General features: G+C 36.3%; 5 protein-coding genes across 7 annotated transcripts; 1 reads left to right on the top strand and 4 right to left on the bottom strand.

Moving 5' to 3' along the window:
- Window positions 1-58: 58 nt before the first annotated feature.
- Window positions 59-3,304, bottom strand: LOC140831571 (probable pectinesterase 68). The gene is made up of 5 exons (XM_073195312.1): window positions 2,881-3,304; window positions 2,553-2,742; window positions 1,527-1,733; window positions 704-939; window positions 59-382 (listed from the first exon to the last, which is right to left on the bottom strand). Exons 1-5 carry the CDS (start codon window positions 3,147-3,149, stop codon window positions 226-228), a joined length of 1,059 nt encoding a protein of 352 aa, XP_073051413.1. The 5' UTR covers window positions 3,150-3,304; the 3' UTR covers window positions 59-225.
- An 874-nt stretch (window positions 3,305-4,178) lies between these two features.
- On the bottom strand, window positions 4,179-9,422 carry LOC140832131 (protein arginine N-methyltransferase 1.6). 2 transcript variants are annotated; one of them, XM_073195969.1, is made up of 14 exons: window positions 9,150-9,422; window positions 8,729-8,963; window positions 8,325-8,450; window positions 7,978-8,142; window positions 7,746-7,864; window positions 7,565-7,665; window positions 6,885-7,156; window positions 5,861-6,097; window positions 5,711-5,784; window positions 5,221-5,314; window positions 4,994-5,143; window positions 4,836-4,910; window positions 4,630-4,729; window positions 4,179-4,527 (listed from the first exon to the last, which is right to left on the bottom strand). In XM_073195969.1, the coding sequence occupies exons 1-14, from the start codon at window positions 9,353-9,355 to the stop codon at window positions 4,391-4,393; spliced, it is 2,091 nt and encodes a 696-aa protein (XP_073052070.1). In that variant the 5' UTR covers window positions 9,356-9,422; the 3' UTR covers window positions 4,179-4,390. The 2 variants fall into 2 exon arrangements, with proteins under 2 accessions (XP_073052070.1, XP_073052071.1); XM_073195970.1 differs by lacking the exon at window positions 7,978-8,142.
- Window positions 9,423-9,981: 559 nt separating this feature from the next.
- LOC140832128 (uncharacterized) lies at window positions 9,982-12,515 on the top strand. The gene has a single exon (XM_073195966.1). It carries the CDS (start codon window positions 10,170-10,172, stop codon window positions 12,441-12,443), a length of 2,274 nt encoding a protein of 757 aa, XP_073052067.1. The 5' UTR covers window positions 9,982-10,169; the 3' UTR covers window positions 12,444-12,515.
- Window positions 12,516-13,190: 675 nt separating this feature from the next.
- On the bottom strand, window positions 13,191-15,980 carry LOC140832129 (uncharacterized). 2 transcript variants are annotated; one of them, XM_073195967.1, is made up of 5 exons: window positions 15,619-15,977; window positions 15,262-15,339; window positions 15,074-15,158; window positions 13,961-14,049; window positions 13,191-13,508 (listed from the first exon to the last, which is right to left on the bottom strand). In XM_073195967.1, exons 1-5 carry the CDS (start codon window positions 15,925-15,927, stop codon window positions 13,365-13,367), a joined length of 705 nt encoding a protein of 234 aa, XP_073052068.1. In that variant the 5' UTR covers window positions 15,928-15,977; the 3' UTR covers window positions 13,191-13,364. The 2 variants fall into 2 exon arrangements, with proteins under 2 accessions (XP_073052068.1, XP_073052069.1); XM_073195968.1 differs by lacking the exon at window positions 15,262-15,339 and having other exon boundaries at window positions 15,619-15,980.
- A 115-nt stretch (window positions 15,981-16,095) lies between these two features.
- Window positions 16,096-19,545, bottom strand: LOC140832127 (cation/H(+) antiporter 15-like). Its single transcript, XM_073195965.1, is given in 4 exon segments — window positions 16,096-17,651; window positions 17,746-18,420; window positions 18,422-18,742; window positions 19,047-19,545. Coding segments are annotated over 4 exon segments (2,502 nt in total). The 5' UTR covers window positions 19,269-19,545; the 3' UTR covers window positions 16,096-16,367.
- Window positions 19,546-21,699: the final 2,154 nt, after the last annotated feature.

Genomic DNA, 21,699 nt, shown 5'->3' with positions numbered 1-21,699 from the left:
AGACGGGTATTACCAATGCATAATAAACATGAAGAAATACGCATTATTAGTTTATGGGTTGATATATAGGTACAATAACATATTTAAATCCGACAATGTAATAAATTGAGATATTTCTTTTATGTTTAATTAACAACTAAAGGTGATCCAATTGAAAATTTTAAAAAAATGTATAAATAAACTAAAAAAATATATAAAGATTTAGAGTTATTAAAAATTTTGGTCCTAAGCATCCGAGGGAGAAATCCAATGCCTTCCATTGACAAAGCTTTTGGCAAGAAATGGATGGGCTGTATCATAATCAAGCTCTTGGGCCCACGATACTCCTCGTACTGCTGCAGCTCCAGGCCCATAGCACTTGTACACTCCAAAAAATGCAGTCCTGAATATTTTATCGAATTGAAAAAGGAATTTTGAGAGTGCATTTGCTAACAATTTTTTTTTTTTTGTCATCTAAAAATAACATTATTATTTCATTTCTAAAAAATAAAGTTCCATATGAATATATATAGCCATTATTAAATTTTTTTCATATTAAGATAGATATATCTATCACGAAAAATAAATAAATATATACAATTAACTAAAAAATTCAGGCTCCTATAAAAACGGATTACACCAAATTAAATTTAATTTCATAATCCTATTTTTAAGTGAACATCCAAAAATATGTCTATTTTAACAGTAAAGATAGTTTGCTTACTTGTTGTTGCCTTGATGGTCCCAATCGTCCCATCCCCCACGAGCAACGACGTCGTCGAAATAAGTGTATGAGAATACTATTCTGGAGTATTTGCCCATAGCCCGGCCCACATAGAGTGGGCCGGAACCTGTCACACTGCAGTTTACAAAAGCAAATCCAGTCTTCTCATCTGGGGAGTTTCTACCTTGGGCAGCAATGGACCCAAATCTTGTTGCTATGGAGTGGAGTTCACAGTTCTGCACCAACTAAACTTTGTCAGATCGCAAAAAAAATGGAAAATTTCTGGGTTCAACAATTTAAATTAATTTTTTTTGACAAAAATAAGAAAAAATAAGAAAATTTAATATGAATAAATGTCCCTTTATTATAAATTTTATAAGCTAACGATGAGAATTAACATCTCTGCAACGTCACGCGTTTAACTCAAATTTTACAATAATTGAACCCCGAAAAATAGTCGTGTTATTTTCATCTATCATTTCAACATTTATCATCTCATCCTACAAGACAATTTCGAATTTATAGAAACAAACAACGTTAATTTAAAAACAGGTATAGCGTGGGGTTTCAGTAATTGAGAAATTTGTATTTAATAAGTAATTTTGAATTCAACATAAAAAAATACACTAGTTTTTAGAATAAGGGTTGTTGATATTTCAATCTCATTTAAATGAATCGGCACGATTCTATATTTTAATTTATTTTATATACCAAAAAAGTAAAATTTCTCCCATTTTCAAAAGTAGACAAAAGAAAAGGTCTGACTGATCACGGGGGACAAAAAGACTTCTCTCCATGACCACATTTTTCAAATAATACTTACTCTGTACATGGATCTTCCATTGCCGAAAATGAAGTCTATGGAGCCCTCGATGTAGCAATCCTTGAAGAAATGGCGACCGGCGTCATCGCAAAGAGTGTCCTGAGCGCCGTAGAATGCACAACCGGAGAAGAAGGCTTTGTCCCCTGATATTCGCAACGCCACTGCTTGCCATCCTTGCATGCCCGGCATCGGCGCCGGCGCGGTATTCTATTTTATGTAGTATTCATCAGCAAAAACTCATTATAATATAAAAAGATTAGTTACAATAACTACTTGTTGGTAATTAAGATCTCTGTCCCAAACTAATTTCATTATATGTGACAAGAAATAAATTTATACGTACATTTGTAAAATGTTTGCACTTTTACTCATCATCTATGTTAGTAAATAGTTTAGTCATGTATCTTTAGATTTTTGTTGCAATTTTATTCTTTTTTTTTTTTCATTAGTAATGCTGCCTTGACACTATATACGTCAACCCCACATCAACACTAAATTAATTCCACGTCAGCATAACTAAAATTGTAAAAAAAATAAAGATATAAAAAAAATGAAATTCGACGACAAGTGACTAAAATCACGAAGAGACATAAAACGAAAAAAAAAACAAATTTCCCATATTTTTATGGATTCGAGTAAAAACATTTACGGATGGATAGATGTGGAGACTTATCAAAGAGTCACATGCGACTTCATTCACATCTCCTCCTGAGTGGAACATGTGATAAGGGTTTTTTTTAAGTTGCTTAAATACATAAAACAAAAAAAAGATAAAATGTTTTGTTTTGTCTTCTTTAAAAACAAAAACAATCTCAATTTTTTAAAAAAATAAATGAATTTTATTTTATTTAACAAATTGAAATTAGAACCAAGCATAAAATTTATTCTCAGATATATGTTTGAAAACTTCATTTCTCAATACAAACCTTCGAAACACGAGAAGTTAAAGAAACCAAATTAGTTTTAGTTCAAATTTCGAAAGACTCCCAACCCAAAATGTGTATATATGTGTGTGTGTATATGTACCTTGAAGCTAATGTTTCTGGCAGTGAAATATGGCGCAAAAACGGCTACGGAAGCGGTGTGGTAAGTGCGGAGCTGCTGGCCATCGGGTCCCTTGTCACTGGCTCGATCGTGCCATTCCAGTACCGTCGCGTCTCGTCCCGCACCTTCGAACGTTATGTAAGGTTTCGACGCAGGAACCACAACCTTCTCTCTTTCATATAAATATTTGCCACCAAAAAAAATAAATGAATAACACACAAAAGTATCAATTTTTCATGAAAAAAAATAAATGCATGCAGCACAAACATATGGTTATATTACAAATAAATGAAATTAAAGATGTGATTACATGTAATAGCCAGCACTGATAAGGATGAGGACATTTTTTCGGTTATTGTCTGGGACAGAATCTACAGCCGCTTGAACCGATCGGAAGTCGCCTATCCCATTAACATCCACGGTGATGAGACGGTGGCCGGTCGGACCTACCCAATTGGTTGTGTGCCGGTGGTTATCAATGCTTGAGCCTGTCATGGCACATAATAAAAAGTTAGCAGCAACAAAGAAGATGAAGAAAATAATAGAAATTCTCGTATTATAATTTGCAAAGAGAGACATTTATCTAAACTAAAATATATCTATACATATACATATGGTATTGAATTATCAAAGAAAAAGGATTGAATATTAAAGGTGAGAATGGATTTATAATCGGATTGATGAAGAAATGTGGGAATGCATGCGTCGGAGGACTTGATTTTCAGTGCAAAAGTTTTGTTTATATATGCAGCGAGTCTGGGCAACGGTCATATTTTGTGTTCCCTCCCATTTACTTTGTTTTATTTATACATGTAATGAATCTATGATACATATACATAGATTATAGATATTAAATGACATGCAGGAGGCTATTTTCTCCATGAAAAATGGCATTAAATTATGATTTATTTTCTAAGTGGGAACGATCTCCTAGCTAGCATGCCAGAAAATAAATAAATATTTGCCTACTTTAATTTGTGTGTGTATATTGGATAAAAAGTTGTATGGCAAATAGCAATTTTGTATTGTATCATTCAGATCACGTGATCACGCATCTAAGAATGGGATGGGTCCTATTCATATTTATTTGAATGCGTATATGTATAATAATGCCAGTTTTTGTGAACGTTAAATGGTGAGCAATGGACAAAATTTTGGCAGGATAATTTCGTGGGTAACAAACACAACGGTTCTTATAAAACCCAGTTAAAATAGAGTAGGTCTCGTTTCATATGGCTATATTTGTGAAACGAGTCGCTCGAATCTATACATATAATGAACACTAAAATTTTGACAAAAAATAATAATATTTTCATGAATAGGATCGAGACATAGATTCGTCTCACAAAATTAACACGTTGTAATTGGCATATATATTCACAGTTTTTGCATAACGATTAACGAATTCAAAATTTACTTAAATGTGAATATTGAATTTCTCGTTTATAGGCTTTATGGTGCTTGAAAATTCCGAGCAAAAACTAATGCTTGTTCTAATCTAAGATGCAAATGTTCATGAAATACAAGCCGAAGCTTTCCTTTTCAGCCCAACTTGACCGTGCTTTATTATGCGATTTTGTCAGGAAAACAATTCAAGGAGCTGCAACATAATCAAATGAGGCTTCTATCATTCTTCACCATAAATTCTGTCCAAATACAAACCAAGCTTTGCTAAGCACGCAAATTTTAATGATTAGTGATTCCCTTTGAGAGAGGATCCCTGTACTGAGTAAAGCTTGCGTATGCAAAAGACTCAGAAGCCCACCAAAAACGGTAAAAACCCAGGAAAAAAACTTCCAATGTGATGCGTTCTCTCTGATTCATGAGAATACATGCTGTATCATAAGGTCTCCATCAGTTGGATCAAAGAATGCTTTGATTTCAGTAGAAAAATCACCACCGTTGACCTCCACGGGTTTACTTAAAAGCTTCACAGCTTGCTTCCAATGTCTTTCATCTGGCACATTTGAAAGTGAGGATTTATTTTTGTTGATAAAGATGTGTCAAGTTCAATGTTAAGATGAATGACAGGGGTATCAACTGATTTCTTCGAACAAACCTGGTCCTGTTGATATAATTGATGCATTATCCTCTGCGTCCATCACCCAATCAATCCAAACCACGAATCCATGGCAAATCCCAGCCTCTCTAAATCGAACCTACTAATTCATTTTGCGCTGATTTTAATGCAGCTACTTTAAAGGGGTCTTTTATAGGAACCATTTTTAGTGCTTCGGTCTTTGAGAAAAATGAAAGAGAAGATACCTGAGCTTTTCCTGAACATGGACTCATTGGTTTTGAGAAATCAAACTCCAATAGAGTAACAATCTCGCTGAGTGCCTGAAAATAAACATTAGCATTTAATATCATTATTTTAAAAGTACTAGATCTCAATCCATAATCAGGAATTATTGGGAAGCTACCTTGACCTCCCCACACTGCCAGACAAAGAAAGGTAGAAAAGGGGTCTCTTCTGAAGCAGGTAAATCTCCACATGCACCCAATACCGAGTTGGCCGTTGAATGATCAAAGCCTTCGATTTTTTGCAGGCAACAGCGACTTTGCCAGAGGTCCTAAGAGCATTATACTCGTATCAATTATTTTTCACTTTACAATAGAAAACATTGAAGGCTGCTGATTGCCGACTTACAGGAAGATACATTGCACAAGCTTTCAACAAACCCCTGCAAGGCATTATCAGCACATCTGTTGATAGAATGGAATCAAGTATCGTTCTATCCTTCCTGCATATAATAAAATCAAGAAAAAACGTGTTAGCACAAGCCGAGAAGAATTAAAAGAAAGTCATACCAACTAAAGAAATTCTCCGATTCAAGCTCAATCCCGAATCACTTATGCGAGCTTGCGCTTGATTTAGAGCTCAATTAGCCCAGAAATCTCATTCACCAACTATAGATTTTAAGCAACCCAAGATAACACCAGAGAGTTAGATTGATTCATGGTAAAATTTAGGAGCTAACATGGGGAGAGATAATTATTTGATAGGCAAAAGATAACACTTCCTTGTTTCTCTGATTTCCAAAAATAGTTGCTTAGAGCCATAGACTAAAAGATGGTCCCAATTGTAAAGCTTGAAAGCCACATTTATCTTGAAATAAAAAAACCAACGTAAGACGTACCAAAATCGTAGATTATTCCAGGGAAGCACACTGTCGTTTCCATAATAGAATGGCTCTGCAACCATTAAGTCAACCTGAACAACATTTATGCCATTAAGTCAACCTGTACAACAATTCTGCCATTGGAGATATGCATTTTGATAAGTTTACTTTTCTCTGACGAGGCTCATGAAGGGTTAATTGCAAGTCCTTTTTCTTGATAATTTCTATGCGATCCATTGTGTAACCATTCGCCTTTGCAACTGCTTGCAGATATTGGGAACCCCTTTTCCCAAGTCCAGGAAACAGTGGAATCACATTCGAATTCTTAGAAAGATGGGCAACAGCAACTGTCAAGAAAATGCTATCGTCTGCGACCAAACACAAGGGAAATACCCTGTGCTGCATCTAAAGAAAATAGAAACAAAAAAAGTTGAGTTAAGTATAGATGAAAAAATTGAATTTCAATACCATGAATAGAATCCAATAGTTTAATGTGCTACAAAAACTCAACTCAAAGGGAGTAGTAACTGTTCCATGTTGTTCTTTGTAGTTCCCTATGCGACATAAAGGATGAAAAGTGGCATTTTGGTTATTCTGTGTTCTAAAATATTTGAGTTACACCTATAACATTAGCTATACCTTTACTGCTATAGAAAAATTCTATAAAGTGTGCACTAAAAGTATAGCTAATGGTATCAGAGTCAAAGTCCTGAAATGGAGAGGAAGGTAGGAAAATTCAAGTAACAAAACCAGTTACAATGTGAGCCATTAAAGTATTTTCATGCTAAGATGCCGAAATATTTAACTTCATTATAAATGATAGGAAAAAATATTAATGGAAAATTATCATATTACCATCAACGCTAACCACAATTTTTTCAAATAAGAGCAATTCATTTTCATACACAGCGTGTCTTGAAATCAGCCGAAAACTATGAAGCATGGGATAATGATGAATGTGCTTGTGGAGAACCCAAACTCAAAAAGCAAAGAGTAGAGATCAATTCAAAATTTTGAAAACTATTAAATGTAACATCCAGAATTAGAAGTAAAATAACGTGCAACGAGAGTTGGATAATTTCAGGGCTTTGGTGGACTAACTACAAATTTGGCTTTCAGGAATCAAATTGTTATATTGTCTTAAATGTTTATACTAAAGCTTTTACTCAGTGAAGAGAAAAAAATATCTTACAGCTCTGCGAATAGCATTAAGCATCAAACATCTCCAACTGCTATCTCCGTATAATGCACATCTTTCTGGTGACAAAAGAATCTGACTATCTCGAGCGTCAAAGTCATGATGTTTCACATCTTTCATGTGGGGTGAAGTCATGAATTTATATGTGATACGTATTTCAGTGTGAACAGCATGTAATTTAACCTCTTCATCTCTCAATACAGAAACACCAGTGCCTGGGGCGAACCAAACACTTTGTTTCCAATGGTCACACCAATTCTGAGAACCTAAGATAAACAAAATACAGATAAGAAACAATTATCAGAAGATTACTTTGTAACATCAACCTCAAGTAGTCAATCTCTGAAAAAATATTCTAATCAGCATTAAAGACAGGATTAAATCAGGAATTACAATGTTGAGGCAAGAACAATTGTGCCCTTTTTTAGAATAAGAAACCAGCTTTTCTTTACTTTATTTTTAACTTCATTCACAAAGTTGCTGAGGATTGGTTCGGCTGTTTTAACTCATTATGCATCAATTAACAATAACACATAAGCATCCTATCAAGTTTATGGATTTCTTCTATCATGGGTAGAGCTTCACTGCTACTTAAATCACTCACTTGAATAATATTTCCAAATTAGACTCGTAATATGCAAAGAGTCAAAGACTAGTCATTGAACTTTACTCACCAAGAAAGGATGACTGTATCTCTTTGGTGACCGGATGCTCTATCCATTTCGGGACGGTTGAATAAAAAATCGTCCCTTCTTTGTCAAGCTGAAGTATCCACCTGACAGAAGAGCATTATTCATAACTGAACATGAAGAGTACATGTCAATAAGACAAAGATCTATGAACTGGATCATGTACCATGAGATGATAGCATGAATTGTACCATCATTAGAAGCCTTTATGAGCAACTCAGTTTCCCTAGAACTTTCTGGTCTTCTCCAAAAGTCAAAATCAAAAATTTTAAAGGGTTCTGAAAGCTATATGGAAATACCAGACTGAGTAAAATGCATGAGAATGTAATTTTGAAAGATATACAAAAGAGTATGATAAACAGGTAGATTTTTGTCAGCACACTGCACATAATGATTACCAGCTTTATTTCTTCTTCGACTGAATTACAATGCATTGCAAATTGTTGTTGCTTGACACACAAAATGTCAGCCATTCCGATTGGAACAAGATGAATGCCATCTGAAAGTTTTGCCTCCCTATTAGTTAGACCATGCTTCTCCCATAAGTATGAGCACTCAACTAGCTGAATGGAGTCAAGAAAGTTGTACAACAAACTGAGTAGATATAAATATTTGAATGAACCAATAAGCGAGAACCTTTTGATGATGGAACTAGCCATTCAAACAACAGAGCATGTAACATATATCGGCACATATAAATTCATAGAAGAGATCCCAAACAATATGATATGGTTGCTTGATTGACCTGACCATAAATCGTTGCTTGATAAGGTACTGTTTTTGGATTCTCAACCAGGAGCTTTTCATGTGCGTGTTGTAGAGAAGGGATTAGCCCTTCCCCCAACAACTCTGAATCTAGGATCTCACTGACCTGCATATTATATCAAATTTCCAAGATAAAAGGGCAAGAAAAACATTACTTTAACCACAGACATTAGATACTCTGAAGAATTCTCAAAAGTTAACTAGGGAGATACTTGGTCCATGGATGCATAGCTATGGGTTCAGAACGGGTGATAGGAAATAGATAAGGGAGTCATTCTAACCATGTGGTTCTGAAACACGGAGGAACAGCTCCATATTGATCAATACATCATATTTAGTTCATGGAAATCAAACTTTTTTACTTCCAAAGATGATTCAACTCACAAGAACATCTGCACGGAATGGGATATCGATGCCAACTTCCAGTTCATCAGATCTCTTGTTTATGACACGAATTTTCCTATCCACGCCATTGGCCCGTAGAACCTTCCGCATCAATTTTACCATGGGTAGGTAAGACTCACAAGCTGTCACCATACCCTCCGAGCCAACACTACCCTCGAAATCAGCAAGGCCCATGGCCCGAGCAGCCATCATCGACAACAATCCTGTTCCAGCACTGTTCAAACACATTTCCACATGAAAATCATAACCAACTGATAACAAGAATGCTCGTAAGAAACACTCATCATCAGTACATTCAGCAAATATTGAAACACCAGGCAAGAAGAGGATTATAGGCACAAAATAGTTGAAGTATCGTCCTTCATCGAGTTTCTGCTAATAACTGAAATCATACACCTACCCAATATCAAGGACGTGACAGGGTTTGGTGATGGTCTTGTCAATGGCGAGGCGGAAAGCTCTGTTGCGGCGAGTGTCATTGAGCATGTCGAGATACGACGTGGTAGCAAGGAGAGCCATCGGGGTTGTTTGCTTTCCACTGTCTTCTTCTTCGATTACAACCCATTCAGAATCTCCAGTGAGGGGATTCAATTTGAGCTGGAACATTGGCTCAGTCGAACCGCTAAGCAATACGAGCTTGTCAATTTGAAGCTCCGATGCTTATTTTGGGCCTAAAGTATTTCTGGCCTCGCAAATTTATTTAATTAACGTAATAATAATTAAAAGCCGGGTTGCTAACCCAAAAATTAAAAGAAGACTAAATCCGATCTTTCTTCAAAAGCAAAAATTCGTGTGATACGATCTCATAGATCGTATTTTATGAGACAGATTTTTTATATGGATCATTAATGAAAAATATTATTTTTATGTTAAAAGTATTACTTTTTAATTGTTAATATTGATAAGTTGACTGTCTCACAGATAAAAATTCGTGAAACCATATCACATAGTGTTCTTTAAAATACATTATTCTCTAAAAAAAAATCGGGATCTTGGAAGAAAAACAAATAATCAAAAAAGTGATGGTTCCTTTTCTTTTATAAGTTTTAGAAAAATCACTCACAGTCAAAGTCATGAGAATGAGCCATTGTGGCGGTCAAATTCATCCGTGTCGAAATCGTCAAAACGTATGGCTGTGCATCCATCAGAAAGTCTTCGGTGGTTTTGTAGGATTATAATCAATGCTGTTGATTTCATTTCTTATTTGAAAAAACAACTCAATTCAGTGTTTTTATTTATTATTCTAAATTTTGAATTTCGGGCCAGCTTCTTCTACCTACGACTGCACAATTTTTTACTACTTCATCCATATCTTTATATTGTCGACAATTATTGAAGGTCGGCTGGTGGGTGGTGAAGGTGACACAGCAAGTGCCAAGATCAGAGTAGACCGTAGCATACCATCAAGTTCAGTACGGACATGGAGAAGATTGGTTGCACCATCGATGGAAACTTGGATGATTCCAAGTTCAACGAGCCGATACCATGGATCGGCCTCTATGTCGTGGTAGCCTCTGCAGCTTGCGCAATAGCCATGGCGATAGACGCCTTACACGGCTTCAGGTACCGAAAATTCTGGTTCCCTTGCAAATTCTTTGCTCTCAATGCCGCAACTTTGACTGTCATCGCCGTGGCAGTCAAGCTCTCGGTTGATCTTAACACCTCCATGCCCCGCTCGCATGATCAGCTAGCCAAGCTTAGCAGCACTGTTTTTATGTGCATAGTAATTGGTAATTCTTTGCCTTCTTTGGGAAACATGTCAGATAAAGAGCTGATGATGAATGTGGTGGCTTTGGGGATTCTTGTTATTACTGTAATTGTTAATGTTTGCATCCAATTGGGTACCGGAGTGATTTACGTGTTCTTTATAGAACATGTTCTCGTGATGTTTTTAATGGTGGTTCTTTTCGGGATCGTGCTTTCTTCGGCTTTGGCGATTCCTGCGACTAAGTTTTATCTTGATCTCAAGTATGATAAGAAGTACAAAAGAGCAAAGAGAGAATCCATTAACCATGCCAATGATTCCATAACTCAGAGACTGACAGACGACCTTGAAAGATATTGGGTGATGGCTCATACGTGTAACCCGCAGTTCGTTATGGGGCGGTTGGCAACTTGCACGGCCTCGGGAGCGTTCTGCCTGCTGAGCGCCTTGACTTTGGCGGAAGCGATGCTTCGTAGCTACCTTATGCCACGGTCCTTTAGATTTTGTGTTGGAGAGTCGGATTACAAGTGGTCAACTATTTTGATACTTGTGGCTCAGGCTGTTGCGATAGGAGCAGGTACGATAGCCCCGGCTATGAGATGGTTCACAGCCATCAAATTCACGTGTCCCAAGAAAGCGAGCAGGGCCTGCAGGGTGAAGCGCTTATGGGTGGAAAAATACTGGATAAATAAGCTGCATCATCTGAAAGAGACTCCGTTGGATCTGAGAATCTACAGCCGGCAGGGTCGAAAGCTTGTGCATAATACGAAGAACAAGGTCTTGGATGTATGCATTTGGATTCAGATAGCAGTTGTGGTGTCGAGCAAATCAGTCCAGCTAACATCCGTCTACTTTGTGTACTTGTTTCTGATTTTCCACCAGAGCTGCAAGAAACTTGTCGGCTCGTTCAGATGCACCGGCACAAATCCGAACTTTGATGCAGAATTGGATACTAACGACAGTTGCAAGCTGGATCTCAGCCGCTATGTTTTGCATCTTGAAGGAGAGGAAGAGATCGTGGACTTGATGATGGGATGTGACAGGGTTGCTACTGCACATTGGATCAGAATGGGGAGAAAGAAGCAGCCACGGTATCTCATACAACTTTTAGAGAAACTCAGTACTTCACGAGGAGGATTCGAGGGGGTATATAACTTTGACAGTAACCAGGTTCCGTCTCTGGATCTTGAAGAACCCCCCAACAGCTGGGCTCTACCCGTGGTGACACTAACAAGCATTGCAGTTGCAGTTAGCAACACCGACTTTCGTTCTGTGAAAGAACTAATAAATTGCGTACATGAAGGCCTTATCTACATTAGAATCGTGGAAAATAGTCTGGACATAAAAAGGGACCTTGTCAATATAAGAAAAACAGCACAAATTCTGTGGGCCGAAGTAGAGCTCCATTACAAGTGGCTTGATGTGGAACTCCGTAAAATGGCTCCCCAAGGAAAAAGCCCTATAGACATAATTTCAGAACTTTCGGACATAGCTAAGAACAAGTTTTTAGAGTACAGAAAGATTGATATAATAGGCTGTTTGAGGGACAGCCCTTCAAAATGGCCAGGCAAGCTCTTGGCTGCAAATTCAATGTATCGAGTGTGCCAAACCCTTTTGCTAACTACGGGTCACAAATCGAATGAGTGCAGCAAAGCGATGTTCGAAAGACTTACTGCCATGATCACCGACGTGATAGGGGCTGGTCTCACGAACCTGCAACATGCCATACTGATAAAATGTCACCATAGCAGCATTGAAGAAAGAGAGGAAATGGTCCGCATGGGTATTCTTCTTCTTGGTAAATCAGAAAAGATCTTAGAAATTCTCAGTTGCCAACCACTACCAAGTTCAAATCCAGAACCATTGGCTTGCATTAACGAATGGCGTGCGTTAAACAAAGAGAAAGATCCTATGTCTTGTGATTCCGCTCCTACAAGTAGTGAATCGAATTCTAGTACTTCACCAGACTTGTACCTGCGTATCGAGTAACATATAACAATAGGTATTTATGTGTGGTACCATCTTAGGAGGCATATCTTCTTTAGCTCTTTCGATAGAACTGCAGGCACCGTAAATAGGTCTTCATCAGAATCGTTGCCTTCTCATGCAACTCATCCGCGATGATGAGTGCCGGAGCGTCTAAGTACGATCAGTTTGACCATTACTTTGTTCTCAACTCGTGTGGATGATCGTCATTTATTCATTAGACGGGACACACACCACATGCAAGATGTTAGTAGTTCAAAACCTATCGATTGTATCAATATAATTGATTATACATAATATATAATAAATTAATGTCAGGTACCAAAAGCATTTATAATTTGCAAGTTTGAGGGATAATTTTAGACACATTATAAATAAGATTGATCAAAATATTTGTTGGAGCCCAAAAATGTTTTGAAACTTGTAGAAGGCCCAATGAAGTCACTTTATTTCGTCTGGTGGTACAAAGTATTTTACCTGGGATTATTTCTATATACAAGGATAGTGCGACAAGATATGAGCAAGTGTAAAAATATGAAATACTCACATGATCCAATGATCAAATTCCAATGGCTTTTGATCATAAACCAGACAGCAAAAAACCATCAATCTGAAGTTTTTGAAATGACAAAGGATCGTAGAGATAGAAGAGATTTTGGGATGACAAACCACCACCAAGTTCACAACACAACTACGTAAAGGGAAGCTGGTAACATCCATGTACTTGGGTAAAAATCATTGAGCCATTCGATGAAATTTTCTTGAATAGAAGAATGTCATGCAAATTTATCGAGTCGTGGTTATTCTCTGAACGAAATGATTATGCCAACTCGGATATTATCCTACACCTGGAAACGGACACCAGACGGTGTTGTTTCCTTGAAAACAAAAGGTCTAATATTAAAGAAGTAACAGATGAAATTCTCAACTACTGCTACAGTTGACAACAAATGGCTTTACAAAATCAATGAATTGTGAAGTCCTGATCCCCAACTTAAGATCAATTTCTCCACCTCCCAACCAGAAGAAATCTGGTTTGAGCTTCACAATTGCTTCATCCAAAATCACCTGAACATATTTTAGTCAATTCACCCCACGATGACGTACAGTATAACATTATATTGTAAGAGACATGCATTCTATTGCAATTACATCAAAGTAATTATTGACGGATTTCAAGTTTCAAATATACTTGTGAGTATAAATTTAACCAGGAAATCAGAGGAACAGTAATGGTACCATAAAGGCATAAACAGTATATTTTGCAATGTTGAACCATGTATATATATATAATTCATTTCTCTAAATACAATTATTACATCAAAAGGTTATAGATACATGCAAATCATTTTATTATGCTCTGCTCAACCACATAAAGAAAGCTGATATCACAGGACAGATACCAAAGTGGTATGATTAATGCAGTCACAAAATCCTTCAACCAAGTTATAGAAAATATACCACTTTCACATGCTTGTCAAAAAAATTGAATTCCATACAAGATTTTTTTTTTTGCGTACCGGTATATCAGTTTTCATGCCAACGCAGGTCACTCCATTGTGTTCATAACCAGTCAACTTTGCCGATGCTGCTTCTGGAGCAAGTCTCACTGCAAAGTTCGAATCTCCAAAATCAATTGACAAAATAATCTCGAGAAACTTTTTTTAGTGCATATAACTTTGAAGCGGTCAAATCAGAAAAAAATAGACATACACATCCCGATGTCAAGTCACAGCTCAAATAGATTGATATCTTTACAATAAAAACTAATTCCAAGGCACATAAATGGGAGATATGAGATATTGCATGAGCTTGTAGACGATTTAGAATAGGCCATGCAAAAGTTATTTTCCAAGCTATATATAATCTGCTCCCAATATCTCAAAAAAAGCTCTAAGAATTTTTTCTCACCAGTTAGGCCTATATGTTTTCTCACCCAGTGTCCAGTTCAGGCATAACTAAGTTACTAACATATTTTCTAAAAACAAGTATTACTAGCAAGAATTGAGGGGTAAAACGCAGTCCAATCAATGAAGATAAGTCTCAATGGTCGAAATTGTTTTGCTGATATGGGATGAGTTCCAAAAGTTGACAACCGAGACAAAATCCTAATTTTTGGCTGTGTAAATGATACCAGGCCAAAAATGAGGATAAAAGAAAATAATCTCACAATACAGTAGAAAATGAAACTAATGCATTGACAATTGATGAACTCCACAAACCTGAAAAACCTCTTCAAATATATAACTTTCAGGGACAGTTACAAAAGCATCTGCGCAGGAAAAATGCTATATATACAACTTATAACGAGAGTTACAAATTGGGTTACAAAATGCATTTCAGATGACAAAAGTATTCTTGCATTTTTGAAAAAAAATGCATTTATGATAGTTTTGTCATTTCAAATGCACTTTGTAACCCAATGTTTAAACCTCATTATACATGTAGCATGATCCTCTGCACATATACAAAACTAAAACATAATTTTTTGCCATAATAAAAAGCCTCTATGCCACACCACGATCCCCTCCATTCCAGACACACACACACATGACAAAAAGTGACTCCGAACATGCAATGGCATAGCAATTTGAAACATCATCACTTCAAAATGCTGTGATTTGTTAACTTACTGTTGATTTTCTTTTTCGATATCTTGCCATCGTTGAGTGTGTACAAAAAATTCTTGACACTCTCAGCATTAAATCGAGCAGAATACTGCAACAAATGAGAAGCACAAAGGATCCATAAATCATGATTTTCATTCATAACTTGGGATGGATCTCATAAGAAATTAAGCACACTAAATAACTTTTGTAACCTGAACAATGACTACATAGTACTTGGAATAATTCCGATCACCACAATCAGTAACATCGGAAGGGGCTTGAGTGTTTACCTGTTCAACGCAAATTTACGACTGAATTGCAAACTACGGAGAAATCAGTAACAAATTAAAACATTAAAGCGGGTTTCGAAACAACAAAGGCTACAAAAAACTGCATTACACGAAAAAAGGTACGGTCCCATACGAAAAATCGAAAGCATTCTTAGGAATGATGAGACTATCAAACAAATTTAAAAGCTAAATACATGTTACTTCAATTCAATAGCCTTTGCCCAAGTATCTGATTTATAAAAAATAAAATAAACAAAAAAATGCAGGAAAAGCAAGTACCAAAACAATGCTCTTGCAAAGATGATGAATAGAGGCGGCAGAGAGGACATCTCGGCGGGCTTCGAGAGGCCGGCAGTAGTAATCAGAGGGGACGCGTTTGAATGCGAAGTCTCGAACGCCGTTGGCGCAGAGTATGGAGGAGAGGCGGACTTCGGTGGTGGCATCGGCAGCTGCAGCGGCGGTGGCGGCGGTGGCTGGGGAGAGAGAGAGAGATTGGGAGAAGTGTTGGGGTAAATGAGAGCGTTCGAGGTTCGATATCCGGTGGAGGATTCGGGTCTGGATTCTCTCTAGCTCCGCCAGAGTCTCCATTATGTGGCGTGAGGAACCAAAACAACAGCGGAGTTAACCATTTTGTGCCCCAATTTTTTTTAAAAAAGATTTTATTAAATGATAATAAAAAAATTTAATTCTGTTGTTAATCCATAATCAAGAATGAATGTGCCCGACGGATTATGACATGTGCCAAAAAAATGACACATGATTCTGACATAGATTTTGTGTCCTGATCATGAACGGACACATGCCGCGGGAGTATGATCTAAGAAACCGGATTTATATGTGGCACATTCACAAATCACAAAAGTTACAACCAGGAATGTGGAGGTTGTAAGTGCGCAACTTTCTTGATCAAAATACTCCGTACATCTTATACAGATTCACAAAATCAAGAATGAATAAATAAAACGAAGCAAAAACTTGTTGAAGTTTCTATAATCTCTGATCCTCTACTGTTTTCATTATATGGATTTTCAGGGTTGTGGGTGAAACACGGCCTGGTTTCTTGGAGGTGTAAAACTATACTGTTCTTGGTGTTGATTTGGGCTGTCGGGTGTGGCGATTATGGCATCTCCATGGGCCTCCATCCCCACATATTGTTGCACGACAAGCACTGAATATGTGGCCGCAAAATCGGATGAGGCCAATAAATCTCCGATGGCACCGAGTTCTGGGCACTCGCTCCAGTCAGTAAGTCCAGCCGTCACCGAGGATACGATGCCCTGTCCTCTACCTACTATAAACAAATCATGGATTGTGTCTATTGATCTTATCGCTGCCACTGTTTCTTCTCCATGATTCACCACTTTCTCGGTGTAGACTACAGAGGAATCATGCATAGTTCTTGCCCGGAACTCGTTTATATAGTCCTCGTCTAGCTGTTTTTCTCTATCGTTATCGGTCACTACAGTCAAGATTTGGCGGCCATTTTGATTAAGTCGGCCTTCCTGAGTTGGTTCCACTATACTTTCTCCGGGAAGGAAACGCAAAACGGAGAGACTGATCCTGGGATGTTCACACATCCTCCATGCATATGCTAATGCTTCTCTGTCGTCTGCTCCACCAAAGAATAGTACCGCTACATGGTGAGTTACTTGATTTGCGGCCAATCTTGTGGATCCGTTGAGTCCTCTATCCACAAGGATCCCAACCGAGCAAGGGGCATTGGCTAATACGTTTTGGTTAATTGTTTGAAATGCTGGGTTGGTTGATTCCATTCCTCCATCCACTGTTTGTTGCTTATGGAAAGGGATTATGATTAAGGCAACTCGCTTGTCCTCTGAGACGCTGCAAATGTCTTCATGCATGGTTGAGTAAGGAGATATGGCGGTGAGGGGGTTGACGGAGACGAAACCAGCGTGTTGCTCAAAGTTTTCAAATGCGTTGATGATGTGATCGGATTGAGCTTGCGTACGGTTGAGGGCTGGGCGTCCTGATTTCCTAGTGTTGTGCACTATAAGCATGGCTGATGCACGGCCCGTGAGCTCGACAAGGTGCAGAATGTATGCCCCAATGGGGGATTTCTTGGTAGGATGAGAGGCTTCAAGGAGGTTGATGACTGTTGGGACATTTCTTGGAGAGTGAACACACACGAGGACACGAAACTCGCCGTCCCGTTTCGTTCTCTGAATCGTTCTCCTTTTGTAGGGTATGAATTTTCTCGCCGGCCTGTAGATCTTGATGACAACTGGTGCGATTATCGAAGTCATAACCACTGCTGCAACTACCATGACAGAAAAAGACTGATCATCCAAGACCTGCATTATGGTAAAAACATCACAGAAATCAGCTAGTAGTATTTTTACATAAAATGTGATTTATTTATGACGATATCAGCTGTGCATCTTATACCTTTTGGTCTTTGCCGACGTTAAGAACAATAATCTCTACAAGCCCTTTCGTGTTCATCAGGAAACCTAGAGCAAGCCCTTCGTTGAACGGCATCTTGTAATAAAGAGCGACAAGAAGTGTTCCCGCGATTTTACCGGCACATGCAAGAACAATTATAACGGCTAAAATGGCCCATGTTTTCACTCCTGTTATCAAAGTAATATCTGTTTTGAGGCCGCTAATGGCGAAGAAAAGGGGCAGCAGGAGCCCTGAAACGAAGTCTTCAAGCTTCTCTATGAGGGTTACACCAAGAGGTCCATTGGGTACCACTAAGCCAAAAACGAAAGCTCCAAAAACAGAATGTGTTCCTATAGCATCTGTGATGAAACCGGATATCATAACCCCGGTGAGTATAAGGCAGATGTAGAATTCACTGATGGATTCTCCTTCTGGGGTCCTTCGTATCAACCATGAAATGACCGGACGTACCACATAAACACAGAAAATAACAAAGGCTACGCTTGACAATATCACCCAAACTGAAGCCAATGACATTGCCTCATTCTCAGCCATGGCAATGGCAAATGCTAAGAGAATCCATGCAAACATGTCATTGATCAGAGCCGCGGACATGGCAATTCTTCCGATGTCCGTGTTGAGAAGTTTAAGCTCTGCTAATATACGCGCAAGAACAGGGGAAAGCGGTGACAGAAAGCGAAACCCCAAGGAAGAGCACGAAAGTGCCCATCTTTAGGATATGTGTGTCTGAATGCAGGATAAAAGAGAAAGCAAAGCCAACAAGAAACGGTAAAACCATGCCCGCAGCAGCAATGACTAAAGCCTTTTTGCCACTCCGACGAATCACAGCAATGTCCATTTCTACTCCGACAAGAAAAAGGAAATAGAGAAGGCCTACATTTGCCATAGTTTCAAGAACCATTACACTCCTTAAAGGAAAAATGGTGTTTGCGAATCGGGTGCTTTGTCCCAGCAGTGATGGACCCAAGATCACCCCTCCCTGCAACAATTCGAAATACAACAATTTAATATTTTCTGTTAGAAATGGAAGACATCAAATCCCCTAGCACTTGTCTGACTATCTTCACTTTCCTTCACATGTCAAATTAATCCTATCATATACGTTTATTTTTTCACATTTCATTGTACTGTGGAACTCTTATGAGTTCGTTACGCAAGTACTACAACAGACACACATTGACAATTATATCAATCGATTGCGATTCAACAAAACAACCATTCACGTCAATGAAATTGAGTAAACGTAAGGCAAATGACAGAAAAGGTTAAATAGCTAGACTTACAAGGATCTCAGAAATGACACGAGGCTGGCGAAATGGTTTCAAGACGAAAACAAGAATACGAGTTATGACGACGACGAGCGACAATTGCAATATGAAGAGTGGCAAAGAATAATCCAAAGGGTTATCGCCTTGCCAAATCCCGTTTGTGGTTATCATGGTCGGAGCATAGCATATTATCGTATCGTCCGTTTTGTTGATGGTTGTCGCCCCTGCATCCGACATTTTTCTAAATTTGGATAAAAAAATTGAACACACCTCCCTCCTCCTCTTCTTGTTGTTGTTCTTCTAGCCCGGCCTTATATGATATACATATAGAGATCTAACCTTGTATGATCAATATATAAGCTTGTTTGTCTCCGAAAACGAATACTTTTGCCAAATCTTTATCTCACGTTAATGTATGTATTGTCTGAACTAGTGCATCATCACTCCATGAAGATGCAGATTGGGAATAAAATATTTTAGATTAGGAAAAGGATACAAATGAAACAGAAACTGTAAAAAATCTTATGCTGCATGTTTTGGTGTTTGATGTGGCTTGAAAAATGTTAGGTTCATTCGGGTGGTGGCCCGGTTAATGAGGGTTCTCACTCATGTGTGGTCGATACTTTTCTAGACAAATTTAATCTTGAATTATCTATATACCTATAAAAGTGTGGATGATGGGCAAAGTTTTTTGATTGTGATTTTACTACATTGCCCAAAAACTATGCATTGTTTGTATTAATTGCATGGGCATTGGTGGAAAAAATATATAAAATTTAAGGACAAATTTGGGATAATGGATTTGTAATGTATTGATTATGTATTTAATTGAGGTATTTATTTTTTTGAACTCATTAAACACATGAGGATCATAGTGTTTTTATTTTTTTAATAGAAAATTGTAAAATAAGAAATTTTGAAAATAATATTACATAAAAATTGAATCGATATTCGATAATAAAAAATATATTAGAAAAATAATATTTTCTTCATACATAATTCTTACAAAAAATATTAAAAAGAATATATATTTAACTATTATACTTATAAAAGTACAAAAAGAATAACAAAATTTTCCTTGTAAATTTTCTACTATTCTCATAAATTGTGTATTGTCAGATTAATTGCATGAAAATTACACAATTATTAAATACATAAGGATTAAAATAGTGTTTTTATTTTTTAATAAAAAATTGCAACATAAGAATCTTTGAAAATAATGTTACATAAAAATTGAATAAATATTTTATAATAAAAATATATTAGAGAAATAATATTTTCTTGATACATAATTCTTAGAAAAAATATTAAAACAATAGTTTTTTTTAATTTTAAAAAATCATTAAAAATATTAAAAGAATATATATTTAACTATTATACTTATAAAAGTGTAAAAATAATAACAAAGTTTTTCATTGTAAATTTTCTACCATCCCCTTAAATTGTGTGTTGTTAGATTAATTGCATGGAAATTTTCTACATAATTTATGGGAAATCTATGCATTAAAAATGAATATATGTTTGATAATAAAAATATATTTTTTTATCTATAAACCTACGTAAGTGTAGATAATTGACAATTTTTTCAATTGTCAAAAAATAAAAATGACATCCTCATCAATACAAATCCAAAAATTCAATAAAGATATATTTGTAAATTTCTAATTGTTGTAAGTGTAAAAAAAAAATATCAATTTTTTTTATTTATTCCACCTAATATATAATTAATTAGTAGCCTAATTATTCCACATCATATATAATTAATAGTCTAACAATTGCTAAAGAATTATCACTACAATATACATTGATTGTAATAATTTATATCACTTCAAGAATAAAATGTAATTCCTAAATTAACTTTCTCAAATAATCCATCTTTATACTAAGTTTAAATATTTTATCCTTTTAATTTTCTTTCTACATGTTATTTTATTATTTTAATGCAATTTTGTAATTATATTTTCGTGTAGTTTCTAATTAAGTAATAAATTATAGTATCACATGAAGATATAAGAAAAAAATAATTATATATGCAATAGTACAATTACATGATAAGTATATAATAATATAATAATATGAAATTTAATACTAATATATTTTATTATTTTTTAACTAAGAATTGAAAGTAAAGAATTTAATAAATTATTTATTAGAATTTATATCAATAATTATGAATTTTAATATACTAATAATATCATAAAATACGAATCTGATAGAAAAATTAAAATAGTTAGCTATAATAAGAAGTTTAAATATTTTAGTCGCACTTATAAATATATATATTTATATATATATATAAGACAAAGTCTTTTATTGGAATCCTTTTTACAGAGGAAGGAGTGACGTGTGAGTGTTTTACATCCATAAAATTCCCGTGTCTTTACTATTCACAAGTTTTTACATTTCAAACTAGGCAAAAACTTGTATGAAACGGTCTCACGGGTCGTATTTGTGAGACGGATCCCTTATTTGGATCATCCATGAAAAAATATTACTTTTTATGCTAAGAATATTACTTTTTATTTGAATATGGGTAGGGTTGACCCGTCTCACGAATTAAGATCCGTGAGACGGTCTCACATGAGACTAACTCTTCAAACTATATCTTGTTGTTTAGATTGTCAACTGGTTGAAAATATCATTAGAAATATTGAACCGTCTTTCACAT

Source organism: Primulina eburnea, chromosome 5 (genome assembly GCF_022965805.1).
Source record: "Primulina eburnea isolate SZY01 chromosome 5, ASM2296580v1, whole genome shotgun sequence".
In the NCBI taxonomy this organism is placed as follows: domain Eukaryota; kingdom Viridiplantae; phylum Streptophyta; class Magnoliopsida; order Lamiales; family Gesneriaceae; genus Primulina; species Primulina eburnea.
The sequence above is the reverse complement of the archived record's forward strand: the minus strand, read 5'-3'. Positions and strand labels throughout refer to the sequence as shown.

Excerpts from the sequence above, each read along its gene's own strand:
- LOC140831571 (XM_073195312.1), bottom strand. The coding sequence starts at position 3,149 with ATGTCTCTCTTTGCAAATTATAATACGAGAATTTCTATTATTTTCTTC. Across the intron at positions 1,734-2,552 it reads CCAGAAACATTAGCTTCAAG|AATACCGCGCCGGCGCCGAT; the intron begins GTACATATACAC and ends TACATAAAATAG. Across the intron at positions 940-1,526 it reads ATGGAAGATCCATGTACAGA|AACTGTGAACTCCACTCCAT; the intron begins GTAAGTATTATT and ends TAGTTGGTGCAG.
- LOC140832131 (XM_073195969.1), bottom strand. The coding sequence starts at position 9,355 with ATGTTCCAGCTCAAATTGAATCCCCTCACTGGAGATTCTGAATGGGTT. Across the intron at positions 8,964-9,149 it reads TGTCACGTCCTTGATATTGG|TGCTGGAACAGGATTGTTGT; the intron begins GTAGGTGTATGA and ends GTGTTTGAACAG. Across the intron at positions 8,451-8,728 it reads CATTCCGTGCAGATGTTCTT|GTCAGTGAGATCCTAGATTC; the intron begins GTGAGTTGAATC and ends TATAATATGCAG.
- LOC140832128 (XM_073195966.1), top strand. The coding sequence starts at position 10,170 with ATGGAGAAGATTGGTTGCACCATCGATGGAAACTTGGATGATTCCAAG.
- LOC140832129 (XM_073195967.1), bottom strand. The coding sequence starts at position 15,927 with ATGGAGACTCTGGCGGAGCTAGAGAGAATCCAGACCCGAATCCTCCAC. Across the intron at positions 15,340-15,618 it reads TTTGCAAGAGCATTGTTTTG|GTAAACACTCAAGCCCCTTC; the intron begins GTACTTGCTTTT and ends TGCGTTGAACAG. Across the intron at positions 14,050-15,073 it reads ATCGAAAAAGAAAATCAACA|TGAGACTTGCTCCAGAAGCA; the intron begins GTAAGTTAACAA and ends CGAACTTTGCAG.